Genomic DNA, 27,300 nt, shown 5'->3' with positions numbered 1-27,300 from the left:
TTTAAGGATGACAACCCTTCCCTCAACAGCCCTCAGGGCAGGGGTAGTAAGTTATGCCCTGGGGACATATAACGTTTATATAGAAGGCGTTGTCCTAGAAACTTCAAAAAAGGCTCATTCGATTGGAAATTCAAAGGACTAGTGCCCGTTTTAATAGTCGAAAGTCATTAGAGGGTAACTAGCCCCCCCCCCGCGCCCATTATTCCCCCAAACACATCCAATCAAAAGTTTGAGATAGCCATTTTGTCTAGCGTAGTTGATTTCCAGATAGAAAATATGTTTTTGAGGAGGACATTTCCCTACAACCCTCGGGTCAAGGGTTTTAAGTTATGCCCTGGGGTATATAAGGTTTTTATAGAAGGAGTTGTCGTAGAAACTTCTAGAAAGGTTCATTCGATTTGAAATTCAAATGGCTAGTACCCTTTACTAATAGTCGAAAGTGATTGGAGGGCAACTAGCCCCCCACGCCCATAATTCCCCCAAACACATCCAATCAAAATTTGGGATAGCCATTTTGTTCACCGTACTTGATTTCCAGATAGAAAATATGTTTTCGAGGAGGAAACTCCCCCACAACCCTCAGGGCAAGGGTTTTAAGTTATACCCTAGTGGCATATAAGGTTTTAATAGAAGGCGTTGTCGTAGAAACTTCAAAACAGGCTCATTCGATTGGAAACTCAAAGAGTTAGTGCCCTTTTTAATAGTCGAAAGTGATTGGAGGGCAAAGAGCCCCCCCCCCCCCCCCACGCCCATCATTCCCCCAAACACATCCAATCAAAATTTTTAGACAGCCATTACGTTCAGCGTAGTTGATTTCTTGAAATAAAATATGTTTTTAAGGAGGACAATCCCCCACAACCCGCAGGGCAAGGGTTTGGTGTTATGGCTTGGGGGCATATGAGGATTTTATAGAAGGTGTTGTCGTAGAAACTTCAAAACAGGCTCATTCGATTAGAAATTCAAAGTGCTAGTACCCTTTTTAATAGTCGAAAATGATTGGAGGGCAACTAGCCCCCTTCCCCACGTCAATCATTCCCCCAAACACATCCAATCAAAATTTTAAGATAACCATTTTGTTAAGCGTAGTTGATTTTCAGATAGAAAATTTGTTTTTGAGGTTGACACTCCCCCACAACCCTCAGGGCAAGGGTTTTAAGTTATGCCCTGGGGACATATAAGGTTTTTTTAGAAGGCGTTGTCGTAGAAAGTTCAAAACATGATCATAAATTTGTAAATTCGTCGACCTTGAGCCCGTTTCACTAGACGAAATTATGTTGGTGACGATTAGCCCCCCCCCCCTAACGCCCTTCAGTTCTCCAAACACATCAAATCAAAATTTTTTTACGTCCATAGTTTCCACCGTTCTTGATTTGCTATTAGAAAATACGGTTTCAATGATAACGCTCCCCCATGTCACTCTGGGCAAGGGTTTTAATTTATGCCCTGGGGCTATATAAGGTTTTTAAAGAAGGCTTTGTCGTAGAAACTTCAATAAAAGCTCATTCGACTGGAAATTCAAAGGGTTAGTGCCCTTTTTAATAATCGAAAGTGATTGGAGGGCAACTAGCCGCCCCCCCCCCACCCATCATTTCCCCAAACATATCCAATAAAAATGTTGAGATAGCCATTTTGTTCAGGGTAGTTGATTTCCAGATAGAAAACATATTTTTAAGGAGGACACTCACCCACAACCCTCAAGGCAAGGATTATAAGTTATGCTCTGGGGGCATATAAGGTTTTTACTGAAATCTTTGTCGTAGAAACTTGAAAAAGGGCTCATCCGATTTGAAATTCAAAGTACTAGTACCCTTTTTAATAGAAAAAAGTGATTTGAGGGCAACCAACCCCCTCTCTCGCCCACCTTTTCCCAAAACACATCCAATCAACATTTTTAGATAGCCATTTTATTCAATGTAGTTAAAAGTTTTGTAAATTAGGTCTTTAAGGATAACAACCCCCCCCCCCCACAACCCTCAGGGCAGGGGTTGTAAGTTATGCCCTGGGGGCATATAAAGTTTTATTGAAAGCGTTGTCGTAGAAACTTAAAAAAGGCTCATTCAATTGGAAATTGAAAGGGCTAGTGCCTTTTTTAATACTTGAAAGTGATTGGATAGCGACTAAAGCCCCTCTCACGCCCACCATTTTCCCAAACACATCCAATCAAAATTTTGAGATAACCTTTTTATTCAAGGTAGTAGAAAGTTCTGGAAATTAGGTCTTTTAGGATGATAAACCCCTCAGAGCCCTCAGTACAAGGGTTGTAAGTTATGCCCTGGGGGTATATAAGGTTTATATAGAAAGTTGTTGTATATGATTTATAGAATAGATGCTAGTCTTCCTCAAATCCAATTATATATATTTAAAAACTAAATGTTGACTTAAGATTAAATCAAAATGCACTGTGATAATGCTAATTCCCAATTAGGCATCTCAGCAGTATCCCAAGAACAACTGAGGGTATTATGTTCAAACGTTCGCGGCTACTTCTGCTTTTAAATTTAACCAAATCCAAATAGCGTAAGTGTATCAAAGCTATCAAAGAAAGTAAACAGATCTTTTTGAGAATGGTATCAAGTTTTCCATTTCAGGTCAACTAGAAGAGCTATGAAACTAAATTAAAAAGTACTATATGTGTCCAGATTTTTAAAAGGGTGTATGCTATTAAAAATTGCTGAACATTTTTCTCTGGCATACATATAGCAGACCAAACTATAAAGTCTTAAAAAACGAAAAATTTAAAGTATTCTTTTCTTTTTCCCTGAAAAGACTATGTCAATATAAAACGAACAGAAATTAATTAAAAGAACTTTTTCCACAAAATAAGTTTTTCAAAGAAAAGTAAAGAACTCCATTAAACAAAAAATAAGCAAAACTAAAATCAAATAATCCACCAAGCTTGAAACTACCACAGATCAGCATTGATAAATAAATAAAACCCAAAACGAACAGAAATTACAATAATTAACCGAGTCAAACTCAAAACGAGCAGAAATTAACATAAGTTGGGCGCAAAACCCCTATGCCTTCCCAAGGCCAGAACAAAATTTGCACTTTACTGAAAAAATACAAATGAAAGTGCATTGTCAGTTTAATATACATATACTGATATTTAGTAGGCTAATCAAAATATTAATATTATTTGATTTATTAAAGTTATAAAAGTAAATCATTTATATTTTTTCAGTAAAGTGCAAATTTTGTTCTGGCCTTGGAAAGGCATGGGGGTTTTGCGCCCAACTTATGTTAATTTCTGCTTGTTTTGAGTTTGACTTGTTTAATTATTGTAATTTCTGTTCGTTTTGGGTTTCATTTATTTATCAATGCTGATTTGTGGTAGTTTCACGCTTGGTAGATTATGATTTTGGTTTTGCTCATTTTTTGTTTAATGGAGTTCTTTACTTTTCTTTGAAAAACTTATTTTGTGGAAAAAGTTTTTTAAATTAATTATAATAAAAAAAAGTAAACTAATTTTGCAGAACATTGTAGCCACTCAAGTAAGAGAATGATAATTCTAAGTAAGAGAATTGGTTATTTAAGTAGGAGTATGATACTTTTGCCGTTTGGGAAAAGGGCAGTAGCCATACCCTTGTTTGTAGTGAAGACATTACTCAGTAAAAGTATATAACCCTTACTCCCTGAAAACAACCGAGGTCTAACGACCAATCATTAATCCAATTCTTGCTTGTGGTTGAATTCTGTTCTCTCAATTATTATAATAAAAAAAGGTAAACTAAATTTGCAGAACTTTGAAGCCACTTAAGTAAGAGAATGATAATTCTAAGTAAGAGAATTGATTATTTAAGTAAGAGAATGATACTTTTACCGTTCGGGACACGGGCAGTAGCCATAATCTTGTTTTTAGTGAAGACATCATTCAGTAAAAGTACATAACCCCTACTCCCTTAAAACGACCGCAGTCTAACAGCCAATCCTTAATCTAATTCTCACTTGTGTTTGAATTGTGTTCTCTCAATTATTATAACAAAAATAAAGGTAAACTAATTTTGCAGAACTTTGTAGCCACTTAAGTAAGAGAATGATAATTCTAAGTAAGAGAATTGGTTATTAAAGTAGGAGAATGATGCTTTTACCGTTTGGAAATCGGGCAGTAGCCATACGCTTGTTTGTAGTGAAGACACCATTCATTAGAAGTACATAACCCCAATTCTTTCGGAAAAAATTGGGGAAAAGAACTTTTGGAAAGTTTTTTGTAATTAATTTTTGTTCGTTTTTGATTACATAAGTTTCAAGTTTTTTAAAAACTCCTTATCTCAAAATGAGATTTTTTTCAACATCAAAATGTCATTAAAGTATCAAACCTAGTATCAAAGTAACAATATAAAAGTACCAAAGTATCAAAGTAAAGAAAGGACCAAAGTAAAGATAGGAGGGGGATTAACCCCGAAAGCATAGTTATTTGGCCTTTGAACCTATTTTGACAAAATGGCTATCTCCAAATTTTGACTGGATACTCTTTGGGAAAATGGGGTATGGGCTAGTTGGCCGTTAATCACTTTTGAATCTTAATAAAGACCTAGAAAGCTACAATTACCGATCCATTGAATCCCCTCTAAAGTTATTACGACCACCCTTTTCACAGAACCTTATATTCTAATAATGGCCAACTTACATAAGTTACAATCCTCGCCCCAGGGGCTAGGAAAGATTTTTCAATCCCTAAATTATAGTAATTTGAATTTTGGACTATTTTGAATGAAATGGCTACTTCAAAGTTTTGATAAGATCCATTTGGAGAAAAAGGCACAAAGGTGGAGGGGGGGGGGTTACTTTTTAATCACTTTCGATTCTTATGAACATACAACCTTACATAAGATACAATTCTTGTCTGGGTGCAATGGAGGATTTCTCAATTCCTGATTTATAGTAATTTGAATCTTGGACTACTTTAAACAAAATGGCCATCTCAAAATTTTTAGCGGATGTATTTGGGGAAAAAGGCGTTTGGGGGTAAATACCCTCTGATCACTTTTGAATGCTCCTAAAAAGATAAGTAGAGCTATCAATTTCCAATCGAACGAGCCATCTCTGAAGCTTATGCGACCACCCTTTACCTGAAACTTTATATTCTCTCGAGGCATAACACTTGGCCCGGGCTCTGAGGGGATCTTAAAGCTATTTTGAACAAAATATTATTTTATTGGATGCATTTTATAGAAATTTTATTGGATGCATTTGGGGGAAATGGCCTTGGGAGGAATACAATTCTTACAATTCTTGTCCGGGTGCTATGGAGGATTTCTCAACCCCTGATTTATGTTAATTTAAATTTTGGACTATTTGAAACAAAATGGCTATCTCAAAATTTTTAGCGGATGTATTTGGGAAAAAAATCGTGGGGGGTGTAAATACCCTCGGATCACTTTTGATGATTCTTAAAAAGGTAACTAGAACTTTCAATCTCCAATCAAGCGAGCCATTTCTAAAGCTTATACGACCACCCCTTACATAAAACCTTATACTCCCTCGGGGCATAGCTTATAACACATGCTTCCGGGCTCTGAGGGGATGTGTCGACCCCGAAATATAAATATATTTGATATTTAAACTATTTTGAACAAAAAAGTTATCTCAAAATTTCATTGGATGCATTTGGAGAAAAAGGGCCTTAGGATGGGGCTAGTTGTCCTCCGATCACTTTTGACTGTTGAGAAGGGCACTAGAAATTCTTATTTACAATCGTATAAGCACCCTCCGAAGTTTAGACCAAAAAAGTAGAACTTTCAAATTCCAATCAAATAAGCCCTCTCTGAACTTCACACGATTATTTATTATCGTTTATTTCTTTATAAGAACAACATTTGCTCCAAGGGTATAACTTAAAACGCCTGAACCCTGGCCCTGCGGGGTTGTGCTGACCCCGGATTTGCCATATGATCGCTGATCTATTTTTAACAAAATGGCTACCTCAAAATTTTTATCGGATGTATTTGGGGAAAAAGGACGAGGGGGGCTAGTTGCCCTCCGATCAATTTTGAATCTTAAAAAGAACATTAGAAGCCTCGATTTTAAATCAAATGAGCCCCCTTTGAAGTTCATATGACGACCCCTTCCCTATGAAGTGCCTCTAGAAAAAATAAAAATAATAAAACATTGGAGCAGTATGGACTTTACTATAAGCAGCGGTATAGCGTTGCCTTTGATAAATATCTCTTTTGAAAGCACTAAAAAACTATAGCGTAAAGAGTGAGGTATTGACAAGGGGGTAAACCTCATAATAATATTTGTTCCTTTTAAGTTTTAAGGTTGCACCTTATACTTTGAACTTTCAATTTCCCATCAAATGAGCCACCTTTGAAGTTTGTTTGACCACCCTTTACATAAAACCTATTATTCCCTCGAGGCATATCTTACAACACTTGGCCCGGGCTATGAGGGGATCTTTAAACTATTTTGAACAAAATAGCTATCTGAACATTTTATTGGATGCATTTGGGAAAAAAGGGCCTTGGGAGACGGGCTATTTGCCCTCCGATCACATTTGACTATTGAGAAGAGCACTAGAAATTCTGATTTATTATCAAATAAGCCTCCTCCGAAGTTTTACAACACCATCCATTCGAAAAAAAATATATGGCACTGGGGCACATTTTGAAACATATGCCCCCAGATTCTGGGGGGTTATCCCTTGATTTTTTGTTATATTGTCGTTGGTCTATTTTGTATTAAATGGCTATAAAAAAAATTCGATTGGACACATTTGGGGAAAAGATGGCTGGGAGGGAGTGGGGCTAGTCACCTATCGGATCACTTTTGACTCTTAATAGGTGATTTAGATCTTTCAATTTCTAATCATTTGAGTCCCCTCCAAACTTTATACAACCACCTCTTCCATAAGAACATTATATGCCCCCGTGGCATATGTTACAACCCTTCCCCTGGATCTGGTGGGGGGAGGGGTATGTTGAAAACAAAGTTTTGTTATCTCATCCCTTCCATAAATACTAAATATACTCCCAGGGAATAATTTACAACGCCTGCCCTCAAGACCTGGGGGTTGTATCGACACCGGAGTTTTCTTATTTGACCTTTGAACTATTTTTCACAAAATATCTATCTAAAATTTTTTGGGATGGGTTTGGGGAAAATAGGGTGCGAGGGAGGGGCTAATTGCCATCAAATATCTTTTGACTCTTAAAAAGTCAACCAGAACTTTCAATTTCCAATCAAATGAGCCCTCTCCGAAGTTTATACGAGTATCCCTAGCAGAAGAACGATATATGCTCCAGAGCTTAACTTACAACGCCTATCCTGGGCCCTGGAGGTCGTGTCAACACCGGAGTTTTTCTTATCGATCTTTGAACTATTTATAATAAACCGGCTATCTCAAAATTTTTTCCAATGGGTTTGGGGAAAAAAGGGAGTGGAGGAGCAAGTTGCCCTCAGATTTCTTTTGACTCTTAAAAAGTGAACTAGAACTTTCAGTTTCCCAACAAGCGAGCTCTCTATGAAGTTTATACGAGCATACCTGTCATAAAAGCCATATATGAACCATGGACATAACTTACAACGCCTGGCCCTGAGCCCTGGGGGGTTGTGTCGACACCAAAAGTTTTGTTATCTGACCTTTGAACTATTTTAAGAAATATGACTATCTCAAAATTTGTATCGGATGGGTTTGGGGAAAAACGGGGTGGAAGGACTAGTTGCCCACTGATTTCTTTTGATTCTTAAAAACTGAACTAGAACTTTCAATTTCCATTTAAATGAGCCGTCTCTGAAGTTGATTCGAGCATCCCTTCCCTATATACCAAATATACTCCCAGGGCATAATTTACAACGCCTGCCCTCAGGCCCTGGGGGGTTGTATTGACACCGGAGTTTTTCTTATTTGACCATTGAACTATTTTTCACAAAACACCTATTTCAAAATTTTTATGGTATGGGTTTGGGGGAAAGGGCGTGGGGGAGGGGCTAGTTGCCATTGAATCTCTTTTCACTCTTAAAAAGTGAACTAGAACTTAGAATTTTCCAATTAAATGAACCCTTTCAAAAGTTTATACGAGCATCCCTTCCATGACAACCATATATTCCCCAATGACATAACTTACAACGTCTGACCCCGGGCACTGACAGATTGTGTCGACCTCGGAGTTTTTGTTATATGATCTTTGAGCTGTTTTTAAAAATAATGGCTATCTCAAAGTTCTTATCGGATGGGGTTGAAGAAAATAGGGCATGGAGGGGGGACTAGTTGCCTTCCAATATTTTGGATTCTTAAACAGTGGACTAGAACTTTTAATTTCTAATTAAATGACCACTCAGTGAAGTTTATACGAGCATCCCTTCCATAAAAACATATATGCCTCCAGAGCATGCCCCCGTGCCCTGAAGGTTTGCGTCAACACAGAAGTTTTTCTTATCTGACCTACAAAATATTTTAACAAAATGGCTATCTCATAAAAAATTTCAGAGTGCTTTGGGGAAAAAAGGTGAGGGGAGGGCTAGTTGCCCCCGGATCTCTTTTGACACTTAAAAAGTGAACTAGAACTTTCAATTTCCAATCAAATGAGCCCTCTATGAAATTTATACGAGCATTTCTTTCATAAGAACCATATACGCCCCCAGGACATGTCCCCCGGGCCCTGGGAGGGGGTGTCAACACCGGAGTTCTTTGTTATACAATTATTGAACTATCTTTTTTAAATGACTATCTCAAATTTGTATCGAATAGGTTTGGGGAAAAAAGGGCAGGTAGGGGGAATTTTTTTGTTATCTGACCTTTGAGCTATATTTAATAAAATGGCTATATCAAAATATTAGGAGGGGGAGGGGGGCTAGTTGCCCTCCGATTTCTTTCGACTCTGAAAAAATGAACTAGAACTTTTAATTTCCAATCAGATCAGCCCTCTCTGAAGTTTATACGAGCATCACTTCCATAGGAGCCATATTAGCCCCCAGGACATAACTTACAACGCATAGCTTATAACTTAAAGAGCAACAGGGCAAAAGTTAAAAAGAATGAGTTTAACTTTTGACTCTGCAAAGTGAACTCGAATTTTTGATTTCCAATCAAATGAACCCTCTCTGAAGTTTATGCAATTATCCTTTATATAACAGCCACCTTTGCCCCTAGGGCATTGCTTACAACACCTGTTCCCGGGCCCTGGGAGAATGTGTCGACCTTAGAGTTTTAAGAGTTTTGTCGACCTTAGAGTTGGCCTATTTTTAACAAAATGGCTACCTCAAACTTCGTATGGGATGTATTGGGGAAAAAAAAGCTCAGAGAGGCTAGTTGCCCTCCAGTCACTTTTTAATTTTAATAAGGGCACTAGAAGTCTTGATTTCCAATTTAATGAGGCCTGTTTGAAGTTTATATGACAAACCCTTCCATATGAAGTGCCTCTGAAAAAAAAATCATAGGCAGCGCAAGAGCGCTACCTAAGTAAAGAACGATGTTGGAACGAGGTATTATTTTTCCATACCCGGGCACTTCGTATCGAAAGAGTTGTCGTAGAAACTTCGAAAACGGCTCATTCGATTGGAAATTGGAGTGGCTAGTGCCTTTTTTAATAGTCGAAAGTGATTGTAGGGCAACTACCCCCCCCCCCCCCCACGCCCATCATTCCCTTAAACACATCCAATAAAAATTTGGAAATAGCCATTTTGTTCAGCGTAGTAAATTTCCAAATAGAAAATATGTTTTTGAGGAGGACAATCCCCCACAACCCTCAGGGCAAGGGTTTTAAGTTATGCCCTGGGGGTATATAAGGTTTGTAAATAGCGACGAAGACCACACTGCCTTTCCATAACAAACAACAAAAGTACGAAGAACAAAAGGGAAATCTTTTTGTAAGACAGTGGAGATAATTTGAATGAATATTTCGGCCCTATGTCCAAGGGCCGTCCTCAGCAAGACAAAAATATATATAAGAAAAAAGACTCACAACAACATGCGACCAATAAAACCAAAAAAGTGGAAATTCTTTCAAAACAATCCTAGCATCATTACTTCAGCGAAGTTCAACCAGGACTGATAAAAAGTAAGGTAAAACAAGACGATTCAATGAAATGAAAGAAAATAAATTAAAAACATGTTCTTATTGCTAATCCAGCCTTTTTGGCAGCTAACCTCAAAGGCCTTTTTGTAACTGGTTCTGTGTTAATGTCTATCGGTTTTTTAAAATATTTTGTAAGATCGTTTTTAATTAAATTTGTGTATAGAGCATTTAGTGTATATTCCCCCAAGTCACTATTTAAGGAAATATTATTATTAATCTTAAGTCTGATTTCAATTGATTCTCGTACTACCTGCTTTATGCCTAGGTCATTGCTAATAAGGGCAGATTCATTAAAAAGTATATTGTGGTTAGGATTTTCAAAAATATGGCTGCCTAATGCAGAATCAGATGAAACAGTGGAAATATTAGAATTTAAAGCTTTGACAATATCATCTTTATGTTGTTGTATGCGCTTTTCTAAATTCTGGTGTGTTCTACCTATATAATATTTGCCACAATCGCATGGTATTTGATAGACCCCTCTTTGGCGAGTAACTGGGGTTTTATCTTTACCAGAATTTAGAAAATTTATGATTCTAAAATTATTTGTGAATACTACATGCAGATTATTTTTTTTGCAAACTTTTTTAAGATTTGTAGTGATTTTTGGGATATAGGGGAGGTAGATTATATTTAAGGGCTTGTCAGACATCTCACTTGGTAAGCTATCATTAATTTTACGGGAATGTCTTTTCAGTCTACAGTTAATTACATTATTAATAAATATCATAGGATACCCATTTCCAAAAAGTATGTCCTTGATAAAGTTTAATTCTGCTGTGATGTGGGACTCAGAACAAATATTTAGGGCGCGATCGACGAGGGATATTACGACTGCTCTTTTAACTTGAGGGGGTGGTTTGATGTAAAATGCAAATATCTATTATTTTGTGTTGGTTTTCTATAAATAGTAAAATTGAGTTTATCAAAGCTACGAATAACTAACACATCTAGGAATGGGATTTTATTTGCGATTTCAATTTCTATGGTAAACTGTAAATTTCTATCATATGTATTAAGGTGATCTAAAAAACCCTTAAGCTCATTTTCCCCATAGTTCCTATGGGGAAAAACTATGGGGAAAATGAGCTTAAGGGTTTTTTAGATCACCTTAATACATATGATAGAAATTTACAGTTTACCTTAGAAATTGAAATCGCAAATAAAATCCCATTCCTAGATGTGTTAGTTATTCGTAGCTTTGATAAACTCAATTTTACTATTTATAGAAAACCAACACAAAATAATAGATATTTGCATTTTCATCAAACCACCCCTCAAGTTAAAAGAGCAGTCGTAATATCCCTCGTCGATCGCGCCCTAAATATTTGTTCTGATTCCCACATCACAGCAGAATTAAACTTTATCAAGGACATACTTTTTGGAAATGGGTATCCTATGATATTTATTAATAATGTAATTAATTGTAGACTGAAAAGACATTCCCATAAAATTAATGATAGCTTACCAAGTGAGATGTCTGACAAGCCCTTAAATATAATTTACCTCCCCTATATCCCAAAAATCACTACAAATCTTAAAAAGTTTGCACAAAAAATAATCTGCATGTAGTATTCACAAATAATTTTAGAATCATAAATTTTCTAAATTCTGGTAAAGATAAAACCCCAGTTACTCGCCAAAGAGGGGTCTATCAAATACCATGCGATTGTGGCAAATATTATATAGGTAGAACACACCAGAATTTAGAAAAGCGCATACAACAACATAAAGATGATATTGTCAAAGCCCTAAATTCTAATATTTCCACTGTTTCATCTGATTCTGCATTAGGCAGCCATATTTTTGACAATCCTAACCACAATATACTTTTTGATGAATCTGTCCTTATTAGCAATGACCTAGGCATAAAACAGGTAGTCCGAGAAGCAATTGAAATCAGACTTAAGATTAATAATAATATTTCCTTAAATAGGGACTTGGGGAATATACACGAAATGCTCTATACACAAATTTAATTAAAAATAATCTTACAAAATATTTTAAAAAACCGATAGACATTAACACAGAACCGGTTACAAAAGACCTTTGAGGTTAGCTGCCAAAAAGGCTGGATTAGCAATAAGAACATGTTTTTAATTTATTTTCTTTCATTTCATTGAATCGTCTTGTTTTACCTTACTTTTTATCAGTCCTGGTTGAACTTCGCTGAAGTAATGATGCTAGGATTGTTTTGAAAGAATTTCCACTTTTTGGTTTTATTGGTCGCATGTTGTTGTGAGTCTTTTTCTTTTATATATTTTTGTCTTGCTGAGGACGGCCCTTGGACATAGGGCCGAAATATTCATTCAAATTATCTCCACTGTCTTACAAAAAGATTTCCCTTTTGTTCTTCGTACTTTTGTTGTTTATAAGGTTTGTATAGAAGGCGTTATCGTACCAACTTCAAAAAAGGCTCATTCGATTGGAAAATTCAAAGGGTTAGGGCTCTTTTTAATAGTTGAAAGTGATTGGAGGGCAACTAGCCCCCCCCCCTCCCACGCCCACCATTTCTCGAAACACATCCAATCAAATTCTGAGATAGCCATTTTGTTCAGCGTAGTTGATTTCCAGATAGAAATTATGTTTTTGAAGAGGACACTCCCCCACAGCCTTAAGAGCAAGAGTTGTAAGTTAGGCCCTGGGGGCATATAAGGTTTTTATAGAAGATGTTATCGTAGAAACCTCAAAAAAGGCTCATCCGATTGGAAATTGAAAGGGCTACTGCCCTTTTTAATAGTCGAAAGTGATTGGAGGGCACCTAGCTCCCCCCCCCCCAGCCCATCATTCTGCATATAAGAACGATGTTGGCACAACGTATTATTAATTATTTTTTCTTTAGAGCAGGGTACTTCGTATCGAAGAAGTTGTCGTAGAAACTTCAAAAAGGGCTCATTCAATTGGAAATTTGAGTGGTTTGTGCCCTTTTTCATAGACGCAAGTGACTGAAAGGCAACTAACACCCTGTTCACGCCCACCATTTCCCGAAACACATCCAATAAAAATTTTTAGATAGCCATTTTGTTCAGCGTAGTTGATTTCCAAATACATATTATGTTTTTGAGGAGGACACTCCCCCACAGCATTCAGGGCAAGGGTTGTAAGTTATACCCTGGGGACATATAAGGTTTTTATAGAAGGCGTTGTCGTAGAAACTTCAAAAAAGGCTCATTCGATTGAAAATTCAAAGGGCTAGTGCCCTTTTTCAATAGTCGAAAGTAAGTGGAGGGCAACTAACCCCCTATCACGCCCACCTTATCCCCAAACACATCCAATCAAAATTTTGAAATAGCCATTTTATTCAACGTAGTTTTAAGTTCTGTAAATTAGGTCTTTGAGGATGATAACCCCCTCACAGCCCTCAGGGCAAGGGTTGGAAGTTATGCCCTGGGGGCATATAATGTTTTTATAGAACGTGTTGTCGTAGAAACTTCAAAAAGGGCTCATTCGATTAGAAATTGAAATGGCTAAAGCCCTGTTTAATAGTCGAAAGTAATTGGAAGGCAACTAACACCCCTTACACGCCCACCATTTCCCCAAAACACATCCAATCAAAATTTTTTAAATAGCCATTTTGTTCCACAAAGTTTAAAGTTCATGAAATCATACCTTTAAGCAGGACATTCCCCCCAAAGTCTTCAGGGCAAGGGTTATAAGTTATGCCCTGCGTGCATATAAGGTTTTTATTGAAATCTTAGTCGTAGAAACTTGAAAAAGGGCTCATTCGATTGGAAATTCAAAGGGCATGTGCTCTTTTTAATAGTCGAGAGTTATTTGAGGGCAACTAACCCCCCTCTGACGCCCACCTTTTCCTCAAACACATCCAATCAAAATTTTTAGATAGCCATTTTATTCAACCTAGTTGAAAGTTTTGGAAATTCGGTCTTTAAGGATGACAACCCATCCCCCCACACCCCTCAGGGCAAGGGTTGTAAGTTATGCCCTGGGAGTATGTAAGGTTTTTATAGAAAGCGATGTTTTAAAAACATCAAAAAGGGCTCATTCAATTGAAAATTGAATGGGCTAGTGCCCTTTCAGTAGTCGAAAGTGATGAAAGGGCAACTAACCCCCAACTCACGCCCACCGTTTCCCCAAACACATCCAATCAAAATTTTGAGATATCCATTTTGTTCAACGTAGCCAAAAGTTCTGGAAATTAGTTCTTTTAGGATGATAACCCCTTCAGAGCCCTCAGTGTAAGGGTTGTAAGTTATGCCCTGGGGGCATATAAGGTTTATATAGAAAATTGTTGTAAAAATTTAAAAAAGGGCTCATTTGTTTGGAAATTGAAATTGACCTTTTTAATAGTCGAAAATGAGTGGAGGATAATTGACCCCCCTCACAAACCCACCATTTCCCCAAACACATTTAATCAAAGTTTAGAGATAGCCATTTTGTTCAACGTAGTTGAAAGTTCTGGAAATCATGTATTTAAGAAAGAAAAAACCCCCAGAGTCCCCAGGACAAAGGTTGTAAGTTATGCCCTGAGGGCATATAAGGTTTTTATAGAGTTGTCGTAAAAACTTAAAAAGGAGCTCATTCAATTGAGAATTCAGAGGGATAGTGCCCTTTTTAATAGTCGAAAGTAATTTGAGGGTAACAAACCACTCTCTCACGCGCACCATTCCCCAAACACATGCAATAAAAATTTTCAGATAGCCATTGTGTTCAACATAGTAGAAAGTTCTGGAAATTAGGTCTTTGAGGATGACAACCCCCCAGTCCTCAGGGTAAGGGTTGTAAGTTATGCCCTTGGGGTATATAAGGTTTTTATTGAAATCGTTGTCCTAGAAACTTCAAAAGGGTATGTGGGTATAATATGTTTTTGAAAATATGTTTTTGAGGAGAATACTCACCAACAACCCTCGGTGCAAGGGTTTTAAGTTATGCCCTGATGGCATATATGAACGATGTTGGAACAATGTATAATTTATTATATTTTTCCTTTAGAGCATGGCAATTCGTATCAAAGAAGTTGTCGTAGAAACTTCGAAAAGGGCTCATTCAATTGGAAATTGGAGGGGCTTGTGCCCTTTTTAATAGTCGAAAGTGATTGGAACACCCCTTCCAAGCCCACCATTTCCCGAAACACATCCAATCAAAATTTTGAGATAGCCTTTTGGTTCAGCGTAGTTGATTTCCAAATAGAAATTATGTTTTTGAGGAGGAAACTCCCCCAAAGCCTTCAGGGCAATGGTTGTAAGTTATGCCCTGGGGGCATATAAGGCTTTTATAGAAGGTGTTGTCGTAGAAACTTCAAAAAAGGCTCATTCGATTGGAAATTTAAAGGGCTAGTGCCCTTTGATAGTAAAGATCGTAAAGTAAAGATCGATCTGGGTACAATATATTATTATTTTCTTTTGTGTTTAGACCAGGGCACTTCCTATTGATCGGATGAATTTCTATCGGAAATTCATTTCCGATACAAATGATTATTATATTCGTATAAATCAGCATAAAAAAAGGCATTGAATGGTGTATTCACTTTATTCCTAACTCAATAATATGATTTGGTAGGCAGCTAGTCCCCCTCCCACACCCACCCAACCCTTTGCCCAATATTTTTAAAAACAAAATGTTGCCTTTAGAATTAAACAAAAAGAAATTTGTTAATGCTAATTACCAAAAAGGTATCTCAGCAGTATACCAAGAACGACTGAGGGTATTACGTTCAAACTTACGGGGCTGCTTCTCCTCTTAAAATTTAACCAAATCAAAATCAGCATCGATAAATAAAAGAAACCCAAAACGAACAGAAATTACAATAATTAACCGAGTTAAACTCAAAACGAGAAGAAATTAACATAAGTTGGGCGCAAAACCCCTCTGTCTTCCCAAGGCCAGAGCAAAATTTGGACTTTACTGAAAAAAATACAAATGAAAGTGAATTGTCAGTTTAATATACATATACTGATATTTAGTAATCAAAACATTAATATTATTTGATTTATTAAAGTTATGAGAGTAAAAACATTTATATTCTTTTAGTAAAGTACAAATTATGTTCTGGCCTTGGAAAGGCATGGGTGTTTTGAGCCGTACTTATGTTAATTTCTGCTCGTTTTGAGTTTGACTCTGTTATTTATTGTAATTTCTGTTCGTTTTGGGTTTCATTTATTTATCGATACTGATTTGCGGTAGTTTCACGCTTGGTAGATTATTTGATTTTATGTTTTGCTCATTTTTGGTTTAATGGAGTTCTTTACTTTTCTTTAAAAAACTTATTTTGTGGAAAAAGTTTTTTACTTAATAGTAATAAAACATTGAAGCCGTATGGTCTTTTTTACTATAGGCAACGGTATAGAGTTGCCTTTGACAAATATTGCTCTTGAAAGCGCTAAAAATCTATAGCGTAAAGAGTTAGGTATTGACAAGGGGGATGTACCCCCTCATATACGTAATAATTTCTGTTTGTTTTAAGTTTTAATGTTGCTCCTTACTTTCAGTTGAGAAATCTTGTTTTTATTTAATTTTTGCTCGTTTTTTAAATATTGCTGGGAAATCCGGCACCCTCTTCAAGAAAAATTCCCTTACCCCATGAAAAATATCTCCATGGGAAATCCTCCCAAGTAACCCCCAGCCCAAAACCAGAAATAATCCCTCCTGAAAACGTCTGTATTTTTCCCAATAACTATATGCTAATAGCCTATATCCCAATAAATAAATTATAATAATAATAATATATAATAATAACAATAAATGCATAATAATAACTATATCCCAATAACCTATATGTAAACAATGGCAAAATCTTATAACTTGCAGCCCTTCCCCCGGGGAGTGTCGGGATTAAGTCATCCTCAAAGACAAAGTTATTAGATTTTTCGACTATGCTGAACAAAATGGGTATCTCGAAATTTTTATCGGGTGACTTTGGGGAAAAAAGCGTGGGAGGGGGTCTAGTTGCCCTAAAAAAATATTTGGTCACTTCAAAAGGGCATTAGAACTTTTAATTTGCGTTCGAAGGATTCCTATCATTATATTCTAAGACTGCTGGGTTGATAGGATCACCCCTGGAAAAAAAAACAAATAAACCCGCATCCGTGATCTTCCTTCTGGTAAAAAGTACAAAATTCCCCTTTTTTGCAGATTGGAGATTGAAACCTCTACAGTAGGGTCCTCTGATAGGCTGAATCTGATGGTGTAATTTTCATTAAGATTATGCGTCTTTTGGGGGTTGTTTCCGCCTTCTTTCAAAAATAAGGTAAATTTTCTCAGGCTTGTAACTTTGAAAGGGTTACACTAAACATGATGAAACTTATATATTTGAAGTTGGTGTAAAAGTCCGTTTCTTTTGATGTATCTATTGGTTTCAAAAGTCCGTTTTTTAGAGTTTTGGTTACTATTGAGCCGGGTCGCTCCTTACTTCCAAGGTCGGTGAAGCTGTCCATCTGATCAATATTTTTGTTACCAAACGTTACATTCATCTTCCCTTTTTCCTAGCCTTAGTCACTTAGTCTTTTTAACATTTATTTTTAAACCTATTCTAGCACCCTGAATTTACAAACCCCCTAAAAGTTCATTCACTATTATATATTAGCTTTTTTTTATATATATTATATATTTTTATATATATTAGCTTTTTTTGCAATATAATAGTAATATAATAGCTATTATATTATGTGCACTGTTATTACGTGCATTGTGTTAACATGTCTTTTTGTACTTGTTGAGTTGATTCAGACAGAAATTCAAGTTCCATCAAATTCATAAGAAAAGAAAAAAGTGTGCAAAGGAAAGAGTAGAATATATGTATATCTTCCAAGGAATTAAAAGCATTACTTCATCATGGTCACAGCAGCGGCTTGTAACCTAGCAAAATGTGAGCTACAGCTAATAGTAACCAAAAATTCAAAAGCACATTAAAAAAAATTCTCAAATGAGAAATATTTTTCATTTAAGGGTGATTCAGGAATGATTATAATTACTTGGGTTTACACTAATAGTAAAGATTTGTTAGAGGAACATTTTTCGAGAACTCGGAAAAAAGCTTAAAACTCCTCAAAAATGGGGTCAAATCGGAATGAAAACTGCAGCATCAGAGTCATCTTGGCCAAAAACCATGAAGTGGAGGTTTTGAGCCTTCAATCTTGAAAAACAAGAAAAATCATTTTTTTTAGAGGTGGCAGTAATCTTCCCCAACTGTTTTCTTACTAATTAGAATCGTTTAGATAAACCATAATACATTTTCTAATTACTTTCTTATTTGGATACATCATAATAATTTTTACTACTTAGTTCAGTACAAGATCAAGACTTTTATTGGGTAGAAAAAAATTATCTCCATGAAAGGTTTAAATCATATATTAACTTGTATTTGACGCAGTTGAAAGAACAAGCAAATAATTATTTATATCAATAATTATCTAAGTTATTAGAATTAAGAAAAACATTTTCGGGGAAAAGTTTTATTGATTAAAAATAATTGGATAAGAATAATGAGGAAAAAGAATTTTTTGAGAAATTCTAATGCTGGGAAAATGGAGCTCTTTTTCTGTATGCTGATGATGGATTATTTGTTTGTATTTGTGTGTCTGAAGTTTATAGCTGGTAATTGTTCGTTCTTTTACTTTCTTTTTTTTTACTGCCCTTGTTGGCTTTTGCACATATAAATTATTACTATATTCATATTATTATTTGTTTTTGTATCTTTATGTATCTAATTCCGTTTTGACTTGTTTATTGATGTTGATTTTATTGATGAAATATGTTTCGTCTGAAATGTTATGACAAATAAGCTTTTATATTTTTTTCTTATATTTTATGATAAATAAGTTTTTTTATTTACCTTTTGCTGTTTACAAAAGCTCTTATTTCAGTCGCCGTTTGTTGGAGGTTTTAACCGAATAAATCTCGGCTTATATTACCTGTCATATACTATATCTTTGAACGAGCAATAATTGTAAATTTTTTTCTCGAAAATAATTCCATACTTTTTTTCTACAATTAGCCATGTCTTGATGCCCTATAGCAAAATGCTTGACTTTCATTTCAAACTGGTTGATTATGAATTGAAAATCAAGTATTTTGCAGTAGGGCCTCAAGACATGGCTAATTGCAGAAAAAAGACAAGACAGATAGACTGAGTAGTTGAGAGGCAAAAATGTTTAAATGGCACGAGTAAATGGTGGGAGTAAGTATGACTCTTTTATTAAACAAATAAGATATTCTGGCCTACAAAAACAATCTATATAGGTCAGAAGCTTGAGAAAATTCGTTAAGAACCTTAATTTGGGGAAAAACAGATTTATATGAATGACTTCATACGCCATATATATCTCAGCAGTGGTTGTATCGTTTTCAATGTCTATGATGTAGGCAAAATTACACAAAAAACATATTACTGACAATAGAAACCTTATAAATGACTTCATATTTATTAGTACACTTCAAGAGAACAAATTACATCATTTCCGCCCGCCCAGGGAGGGCAAAATCATTTAAGAAAAGCCGTTTTAAATAGTTTCATAATGCCTAGAGGAAAAATGAACAACCTAGACCATAAAATGTGACAAGACCAATTCGAACAGCAAAGGTAAAGGGTATCGAAAAAAATGTCTAAAGTAATGATAAATCAAAATGAAGAACAAATAAATACACTCCGTCAGCAACAATTACAACGAGTCAAAAACAAAACTGAAGAACAAAGATACATACGGTTCAAAGATAAACTGTGGCAAGAATTAAAACTAGGCCTACTCAAAAAAAAGTGAAGAACAAAGAAGTATGTGGCAAAAAGATGCAGTTAAACTATATGCGGCAGTGAGAATTACACACAATCGCGAGAAAGCGAGTATCAGAACGTATCAGTGTATCAGAGTATCAGAACGTGTCAAAAATGGAGTAAAAACCAAAAACTGTCCTGTTACAAGACAAGCGAAAGCAAAAATCAGAACTAGTCAAAAATGTAGGTGAGGAAGAAAGAAATATTAAGATAGAAGAACAACGCCATCACAATCTTCGACGCCTACACATGTGTCGCAAAACCCAGCACAAATCTACAAAGATGCCATAAACAACTCAACTGTTTATTACAAGTCATTAGGACCCTTCAAAGTTCTATGTGTTCCCTGGGGAGCCCTCAGTTTTCCCAAGGAAAGAATAGCAAATAAAGGTGACTCATTTGCATGTTTCTAGTTACAACGAGAATCAATATTTATAGGCCTACCACGTGCCAAGTGACATTTCTTGCAACTAAAACTATCCAAAAAGATCAAAACTTTAAGGAAGAGTTTGTATTTTCCCCATGGTGGTTGTATTGAACCTATGTTGACGCCAAAAAGAGGCACCAAGAAGCGGCTCATATTGTCTGCGCTTACAAGATAAGTGACAATGAAAATCAATATGGACAAGCCTTTCGCGAAGCCATGACAGCGCCTGGCCTTGAAATCAGCTTCATAGTTTTATTTTCTTAACACTGATAAATTGACTTTTCTGGCCACAAAAACGATATAAATAGGTCACAACCTTAAGAAAGAATTCGTACTTTCCCCAGGGTGGCTTCATAGAACTTGTGGTAACATCATGGCATCAAGAAAATGCTCAAATTGTCAGTGGTTAGTAGACAAGTGACAATTAGAATCAACGTTAAGGGGCACTCGGCACGTGGAAGGCTTCTATATAGAAGCCCAGCGTGTGCCAAGTGCCGAATCCTTACGGCAAAGCCACCAGGCTCCTGGTACTTGTATATATACCTCTATGACAGGATCAAAATTTTATCTTGGTGCTCTCGTTTTGCCTCAGTTTATAAAATTAAATGCTTATATTAATCTATATCCAGCTGCTCTTCGTTCTTGTTTGCAGGGGTATCAATAGGGTGGAGATGGGCAGGGGTGTGATCACCCCGCCTAGATTTTGTACCTCCCTCCAGATTAAAAACAAAAAACACATTTTGGTGTTTTTATCAAAGAATGTTTTTTTCTTGATTTTTCATTGTAAGCATAAAAAAAGCAACATTCCTAGCCTTAGATTTTGAAAAAATAAATTTAATCCACCAAAAATTTTGTGAATTGGAGTAAATACTCTGTTATTCCATTTCAGATATATTGCTGCAACCATTGCCTACTATTTAGTGTAGACACTAGATATTAGGCTACTCTGTAGTGTAGCACTGATGTGTCCTATTTTTTTTTTTTCGTTTTTTTCGTCGCTATTAGCGGGGAACTCGGAAATCTTTGCAACTTCTAGTGCCTTTTGTAATTAACAAAACATAATATTTATAGTATAGTATAATTTTTGACAAAAAAACTGTACCTTCATACACAAGATTATATAACACATGTATATTTTTTGAGACATGAAGATATGATATCATAATCAATTGATTCTGTTACCCGATTATCTGAAATGTCGTTAAGTACACTTTTTAAATGACGTCATATATGGTTGATTGCAACCATAATTAATGTCACTAACAAAAATTTATCTATCAAAATTAAATTAAATTTTAGACAAAACTATATCTTCACAGACAATATGTTATACTACTTTTTTGACCTGTCACTTCATTTTTGTTTCAAAATTTCTCAAGGGGTTATCGTCCTAAAAGACAAAAGGCACACTAAATTTATTTTGATAGATAAATTTCATTTTTGTTTCTAATTAATTTTTGTTTCAAAATGTTTGTCAGAGAGCATATATTTGGTCTATTAATGCATGGTATTGTTTACTGTAATACAAATTTAGATCGTATCTATGTGACAAATAATTTAAAGGGTCATACGAAGCCAGAGATTCTGATAGCAGTAATGAATAAAGCAAGTTATTATAGGTAGTGCAGTGACTTGGTGTATAGTCTTGAAAATACATGACAAGAACGTCACTTGGACATCCAAAGATATCATTTCAGGAGTAGGACAGGGTTTCATTTAACATGAGCCAAAAAATGGTAAAATCCCTGAAAACTTATGGGAAATGGGTTTTCTTGCTTTATAAGAAAAATGAAAACATTACATAAGAAAAATGATAGCTTACCTCTGTAAATAGACAAGAAGGTCAAACCATGCCAAAAATACTGCCAGAGCTGTAAAAGATAGCGAGTCGAGACAGTCAAATACAGGTGGAGTTGTTACCACGTGTATGGCCATAATAATACATGACACATACAATGCCCAAGCAATGAAGTTAGACAAATCTGTGAAGTACCGTCCTTTTTGTCGTACCAAGTTGGTTAGTTCACGCATGACGCCAAGAAAAACAAACATTAGCACCAAAATACCGTTTGAAACACTAGAATCACTATGAAGGTTGTGCTGAAAATAAAAAAAACATATTGTTCTTTTTATTTACAACAAGATTTAAAAACAAAATTATTAATGTTGGCAATAAAAACAAACACGAAGAAATTATTTTAAGAAATTATATATGTAATTATATTTTTTAATTATAATTTTAATTATATATTTAATTGGATATTTGTTCATTTTGTTTATTTCTTTACCCCATGTGTGGCGTTGTATCGTTTTTCGAATGGGCAATAAATTTATCTATCTATCTATTAATATAAATTCATTCATTCTAAACAGGACACCAAGAAAGACAAGTATTTAAGCCAAAATACCATTTGAAAAAAATAATTAATTTGAGGGTGAGGTATAAAATGATTATAATTATCACAAATCTAAATTACTGTATTTAAAGAGATAAATGTTTATATATTTGAAAAAATTGATAAAAATAAGGATCGAGATAATTAGAACAAGTAAATCTACAAAAAAAGTGAACCAACTCCAGAAAAGTAATTTTCCAGATAAAAGCTCCCAAATCTACGTTATTGAATTCCTTAATTTTTGTAAAGGTATTATAATACCAGATAAATCGCAAAACCTATTTCAAGAAGGCAAATCCGGGTAAAGTCTGAGAGAAATAAACAAAGACAAAACCCAAGAAATTCTGTTCTTTATTGGTGCTAGAAAGTATAGGATATTTTTAGGAACCTTCAGCAATGGGCAAATTTAGAAAAATACTGAAAAATATAACTAAGGTAGGGAGGAATATGCCTCTAAATAGAAAAAACAATATTAATATTTGTTCTTAATTATTCCATTTCTTATAGATTTCTTTTCTTATAAATCAAAAGATTCCAGACAACTAACTATGATTTATTTCTGACAAAGAGGTGCAAACGATAGTAAAAAACTTGATCTATTTCGATCCGAACGAGCTTAAATTTAAAGATTAAGCTTCAGGACTGCAAGAGATCTTAATTTACAGACTTGAAACAAAACAGACAACACAGAAGAGGAGTGATACTTCAAAGCGGGGAATTGTAACTTTAAACAAAAATGTGTACAAATAATAAAGTTACCAAGAGTTTATCCATTTTTGTTGCAAGAAGTTGGCCTCAAATTGACTTTATTAAGTCTTTGTCAACGAAAATTTTCAGAAACTTTGATTACCAATAATTCACCCCTGAGAAAAGGAGGAGCAAGGAGGAGCAATCAACGCCATCTTGACTTGACTTTGACTTATTGCTCCTGCTGGTGGTCAAACGTAGAAAAAGAAATCACTCGTCACTTCCCGGCCAGACGATCCTGAACTGGTTTATAGCTTCATCTGGGATGCTACTGATCAATGACACGAAGTGCTCAAGGCTGTCCTTTCGCATGGCAGGCTCGAGGCCTGCCATGCGGACGCTTCCAGCCTTGCGTCGAGGGATCGAAACCAAAAGCAATTCTGGCTGTCGTTTCAACTAGCATGTGGGCTAGGTGACCACCAAAAGAAGAGTCAGTGGTCCTTTTGATTTGTCTTAGAAACTTGGTTTGAGCTCCGTCTATAGAGTTTCAGACAGAAACGGCAGCAGACCAGGTCTCAGTACCGTAGAAAAAAACTTGGTTTACAGAAATATTGTAAATACATATCTTTGTTCTGTGCCCACAAGCGTTTCTACTAAAAGCATAAGGCTAAAGATAAAAAAAAATCAGATGTGTTTATTTCTGTATCTCCTTATATTTTACTTTTGCTAAATATTGACCAAAGGTTAAAGAACCGTTTGCCAGACCTCAAAATACGTTTTTTTTTTTTTTTTTTTTTTTTTTTTTGTACAGAGTAGCACTGGTTGTGTATATTAGCCTAGCCCTAAGTATTTCATAGTCTCAAAACTCAGGTCAAATTCAGAAATTCCGAAAAATTTCCAAACACCCTTCTTCTTTCAAGGGCGCCAATTAGGCGGAGGTAACTTTGGATTTTACATAACGACTATTTTCGTTACTTTTGTTGAAAAAAGTTGAAATAAAACAAATTGCCCTCTTCCTTACATTTAAAAAATGTTTGTTATTGTATCTTCATTAAACAAATATTAAAAAAAATTCTTGCCCCTTACCTTGTCCTGAATTGGTATGGTACCCCTGGCTTCTTTCAGTCAGATTCCGTGTTGAACCCAAAGAAACTTGAAGTCCTAATTCAATTCCCCCACAACCTGATGAATATATATCGCATAATTTTCTATTTTTTAATTTGTTCATAGGATACAAAATTTGGAAAACTACTTTTTTCATCATATATATGTAATTGTCTCCTTTTTTTGTTTTTAAAACCCTTGAGGCATCATCAATTGCTAGATAATGATTTAAGCTATAAAGTTTAACGACAACGGTTTTCATTTTCAGACGAAAAAAAATATCTAATATTCTAGGAAATGCCTTATTGTGCAGTATGTAAATTGAGACTCTTTGTCCTTTCATGTTTTATGTTAAATTTGTTTCCCAATACTAAGTTAATCCCTAGGATGTTATAACCTGCAGATGGGTTGTTTCTTAAAATGTTTACTGGCTATATAGGTATAGCTCAAATAGGTAGAGCGTGGGTAAAACTTATCAACAAAGAGAGAGTAGCTTCATTAGATAAGTGGTGGCCATTGACCTTAAAATTATCCTTAGCAAAAATGCTCCTGGACATAAAAAGGGCCTAGAGAAAGGGTCTTGCAATATTTGGCTCAAACCTTATGGACAGGGTATTTTCATCGGTTTTTTACAACAAAAAACTAATACAAACTTATATGACTTACAAAACATAATTTTACGTCCAGCAGAAAGCAAAAACAAGATTAGGAAAACCTTTTGTATCTTCATTATTCTTTTAATTTCAAAAATAAAAAAATCACATTTTAGGAATTTCTAAAAAACTTAGAAAACACAGTTGTTACAGTTTGGCTAAGAAGATTCTTATTATTTCAAGCAACAGGTTTTTTTAATATTGTATTTTAGGTAAAATTCCTTCATTATTATATTAATTAAAGTATCGCATCAAAGGATTATTAGATAATTAATACCATATAAATTGTATAATTAATTAATTAATTAGATATATCATTAACTAGTTGTTTTAATTGTAATACATATTGTCGGTTTTTTCTGAACCTAGAAACAAATATTTTTCTACTCTCCTGCCAGATTTATATTATGTAACATAGCTCCTTTTGAACAACCATAGCCAAAACATTTCCCTATGGGGTTTTTTATTTACCGAGATTTCTGAGTTGATATGTTTGATTCTCGAAATGTTTAATTTACTCTTGAACCTTTTCGTAATGAAAATTAATAATAACACTAATTTTGTTATAGATGGTCAGGCAGTCTTAATAATCTTTACGTAATATGAGGATTAATACGTATGTTTCTCTTCTTGTTTTCATGTTAGGGGATATCTATTATGTATTATGAGTTTCAGGAAACAAACAGCCTGATATGTTATTATTGGGAACAATTTTAGCTGGATGAAATTCAAACTATAGTGAGAAATACATAAGAGTTTTTTTTTTGGGGGGGGGGGTGTTAGTTATTAATAAAAAAGTGAAATATAATGAAAAATATGGTAGATCTTTATTTAAACCAAGAAATTCATAATATTTTTTTGATGGGAGGCACGGTTCAAAAGATCCTTCCCCCTCAATAAGGGTCTTTTACTGATTAGTTAATTTTTTTGTTAAACCTTTCATTCTAGGAAGCAAAATCATAAATATGGGCTGTCTCTCATATGCTTAATCTAATGGTGAAATTGCCATTAAGATCACTTGAATTTCGGGTTTTTTTTCTACTTATTCAAAAATCAAAATTTTCTTAGCTCCTTATTTTTTTATGGATAACATTAAACTTTATGAATTTTATATTTTGGAAACACCATAAAAATTTAATTTTTCTGATGTATTAATTGTCGTCTAAGTTTATTGTTCTAGAGTTTCGGTTAATATTTGACCGCGTTGCTGCTTACTTACAGTTTTTTATCACAAATTTTTGGCTAGTTACTATTTTTAAGTGAGCAGTCTTGGTTTCAAACAATTCGTGGTAACGAACTGTAAGTAAGGAGCGACCCGGCTCAATGTTAACCGAAACTCTAAAATACAGAATTTTGATACCAATAGATACATAAAAAGAATTAGATTTTAATGCTGATTTCAAATATATAAGTTTCATCAAGTTTAATTTTACCCATCAAAAGTTACGCGCCTGAGAAAATTTGGCTGATTTTTGAAAAAAGGGGAAAGGGCCCTCTAGAAGTCATAGAATTTTAATGAAAATCACACCATAATATTCAGCGTATCAAAGAACCCTATTGTAGAGGTTTCAAGCACCTATCTACAAAAATGTGGAATTTTGCATTTTTTGCCAGAAGAAAGATCACGGATGCGTGTTCATTTGTTTTTTTGTTTTTGTTTTTGTTCCCAGGGGTGAGCGTATCGACCCAGTGGTCCTAGAATATCCTGGGAGGGTTCATTGGAACGGAAAGTTAAAGTTCTAGTGCCCTATTTAAATGACCAAAAAAATGGAGGGCAACTAGGCCCCCTCCCATGCTCATTTTTTCCCAAAGTCACCCAATAAAAATTTTGAGATAGCCATTGTTCAGCATGGTCGAAAATATGATAACCATGTCTTTTAGGATGACTTAATCCCCCGAACTCCCCGGGGAGAGGGCTGAAAGATAGGAACATTACCCAATGTTAACATATAGTATTGGTTATTGGGAAGTATACAGATGTTTTCAGGGGGGATTTTTTCTTGTAGGAGGTGGGGGTCGAGCGTTATATGGGAGGATCTTTCCTTGGAGGAAGTTTTCATGGGGGAAGGGACATTGCTATGAAGGGGGTGCCGGATTTCCCATCATTATTAAAGAAAAAGATCAGAAATTAAATAAAAATAAACAAGTTTTTCAACCGAAAGTAAGGAGCAACATCAAAACTTAAAACGAACTGAAAATATTAGGTATATGATTGAGTTCACCCCCTAGTCAATACCTCGCTCTTTAAGCCCAAGATTTTTTTAGTGCTTTCATAAGAGCTATTTATTCT

General features: G+C 35.1%; 1 protein-coding gene across 1 annotated transcript in view; it reads right to left on the bottom strand.

Moving 5' to 3' along the window:
- Nucleotides 1-27,300, bottom strand: part of TrpA1 (Transient receptor potential cation channel A1) — a 393,252-nt gene that overhangs the window by 82,800 nt on the left and 283,152 nt on the right. The window contains exon 13 of the mRNA XM_089095770.1: nucleotides 21,993-22,270. Coding sequence (XP_088951896.1) covers nucleotides 21,993-22,270 — 278 coding nt within the window. The remainder of the gene's footprint in view (nucleotides 1-21,992; nucleotides 22,271-27,300) is intronic.

Source organism: Artemia sp. Qi Xiang Cuo, chromosome 10, assembly GCF_049724085.1.
Source record: "Artemia sp. Qi Xiang Cuo chromosome 10, ASM4972408v1, whole genome shotgun sequence".
NCBI classification, from domain to species: domain Eukaryota; kingdom Metazoa; phylum Arthropoda; class Branchiopoda; order Anostraca; family Artemiidae; genus Artemia; species Artemia sp. Qi Xiang Cuo.
This window is presented reverse-complemented; position numbering and strand designations above follow the sequence as displayed.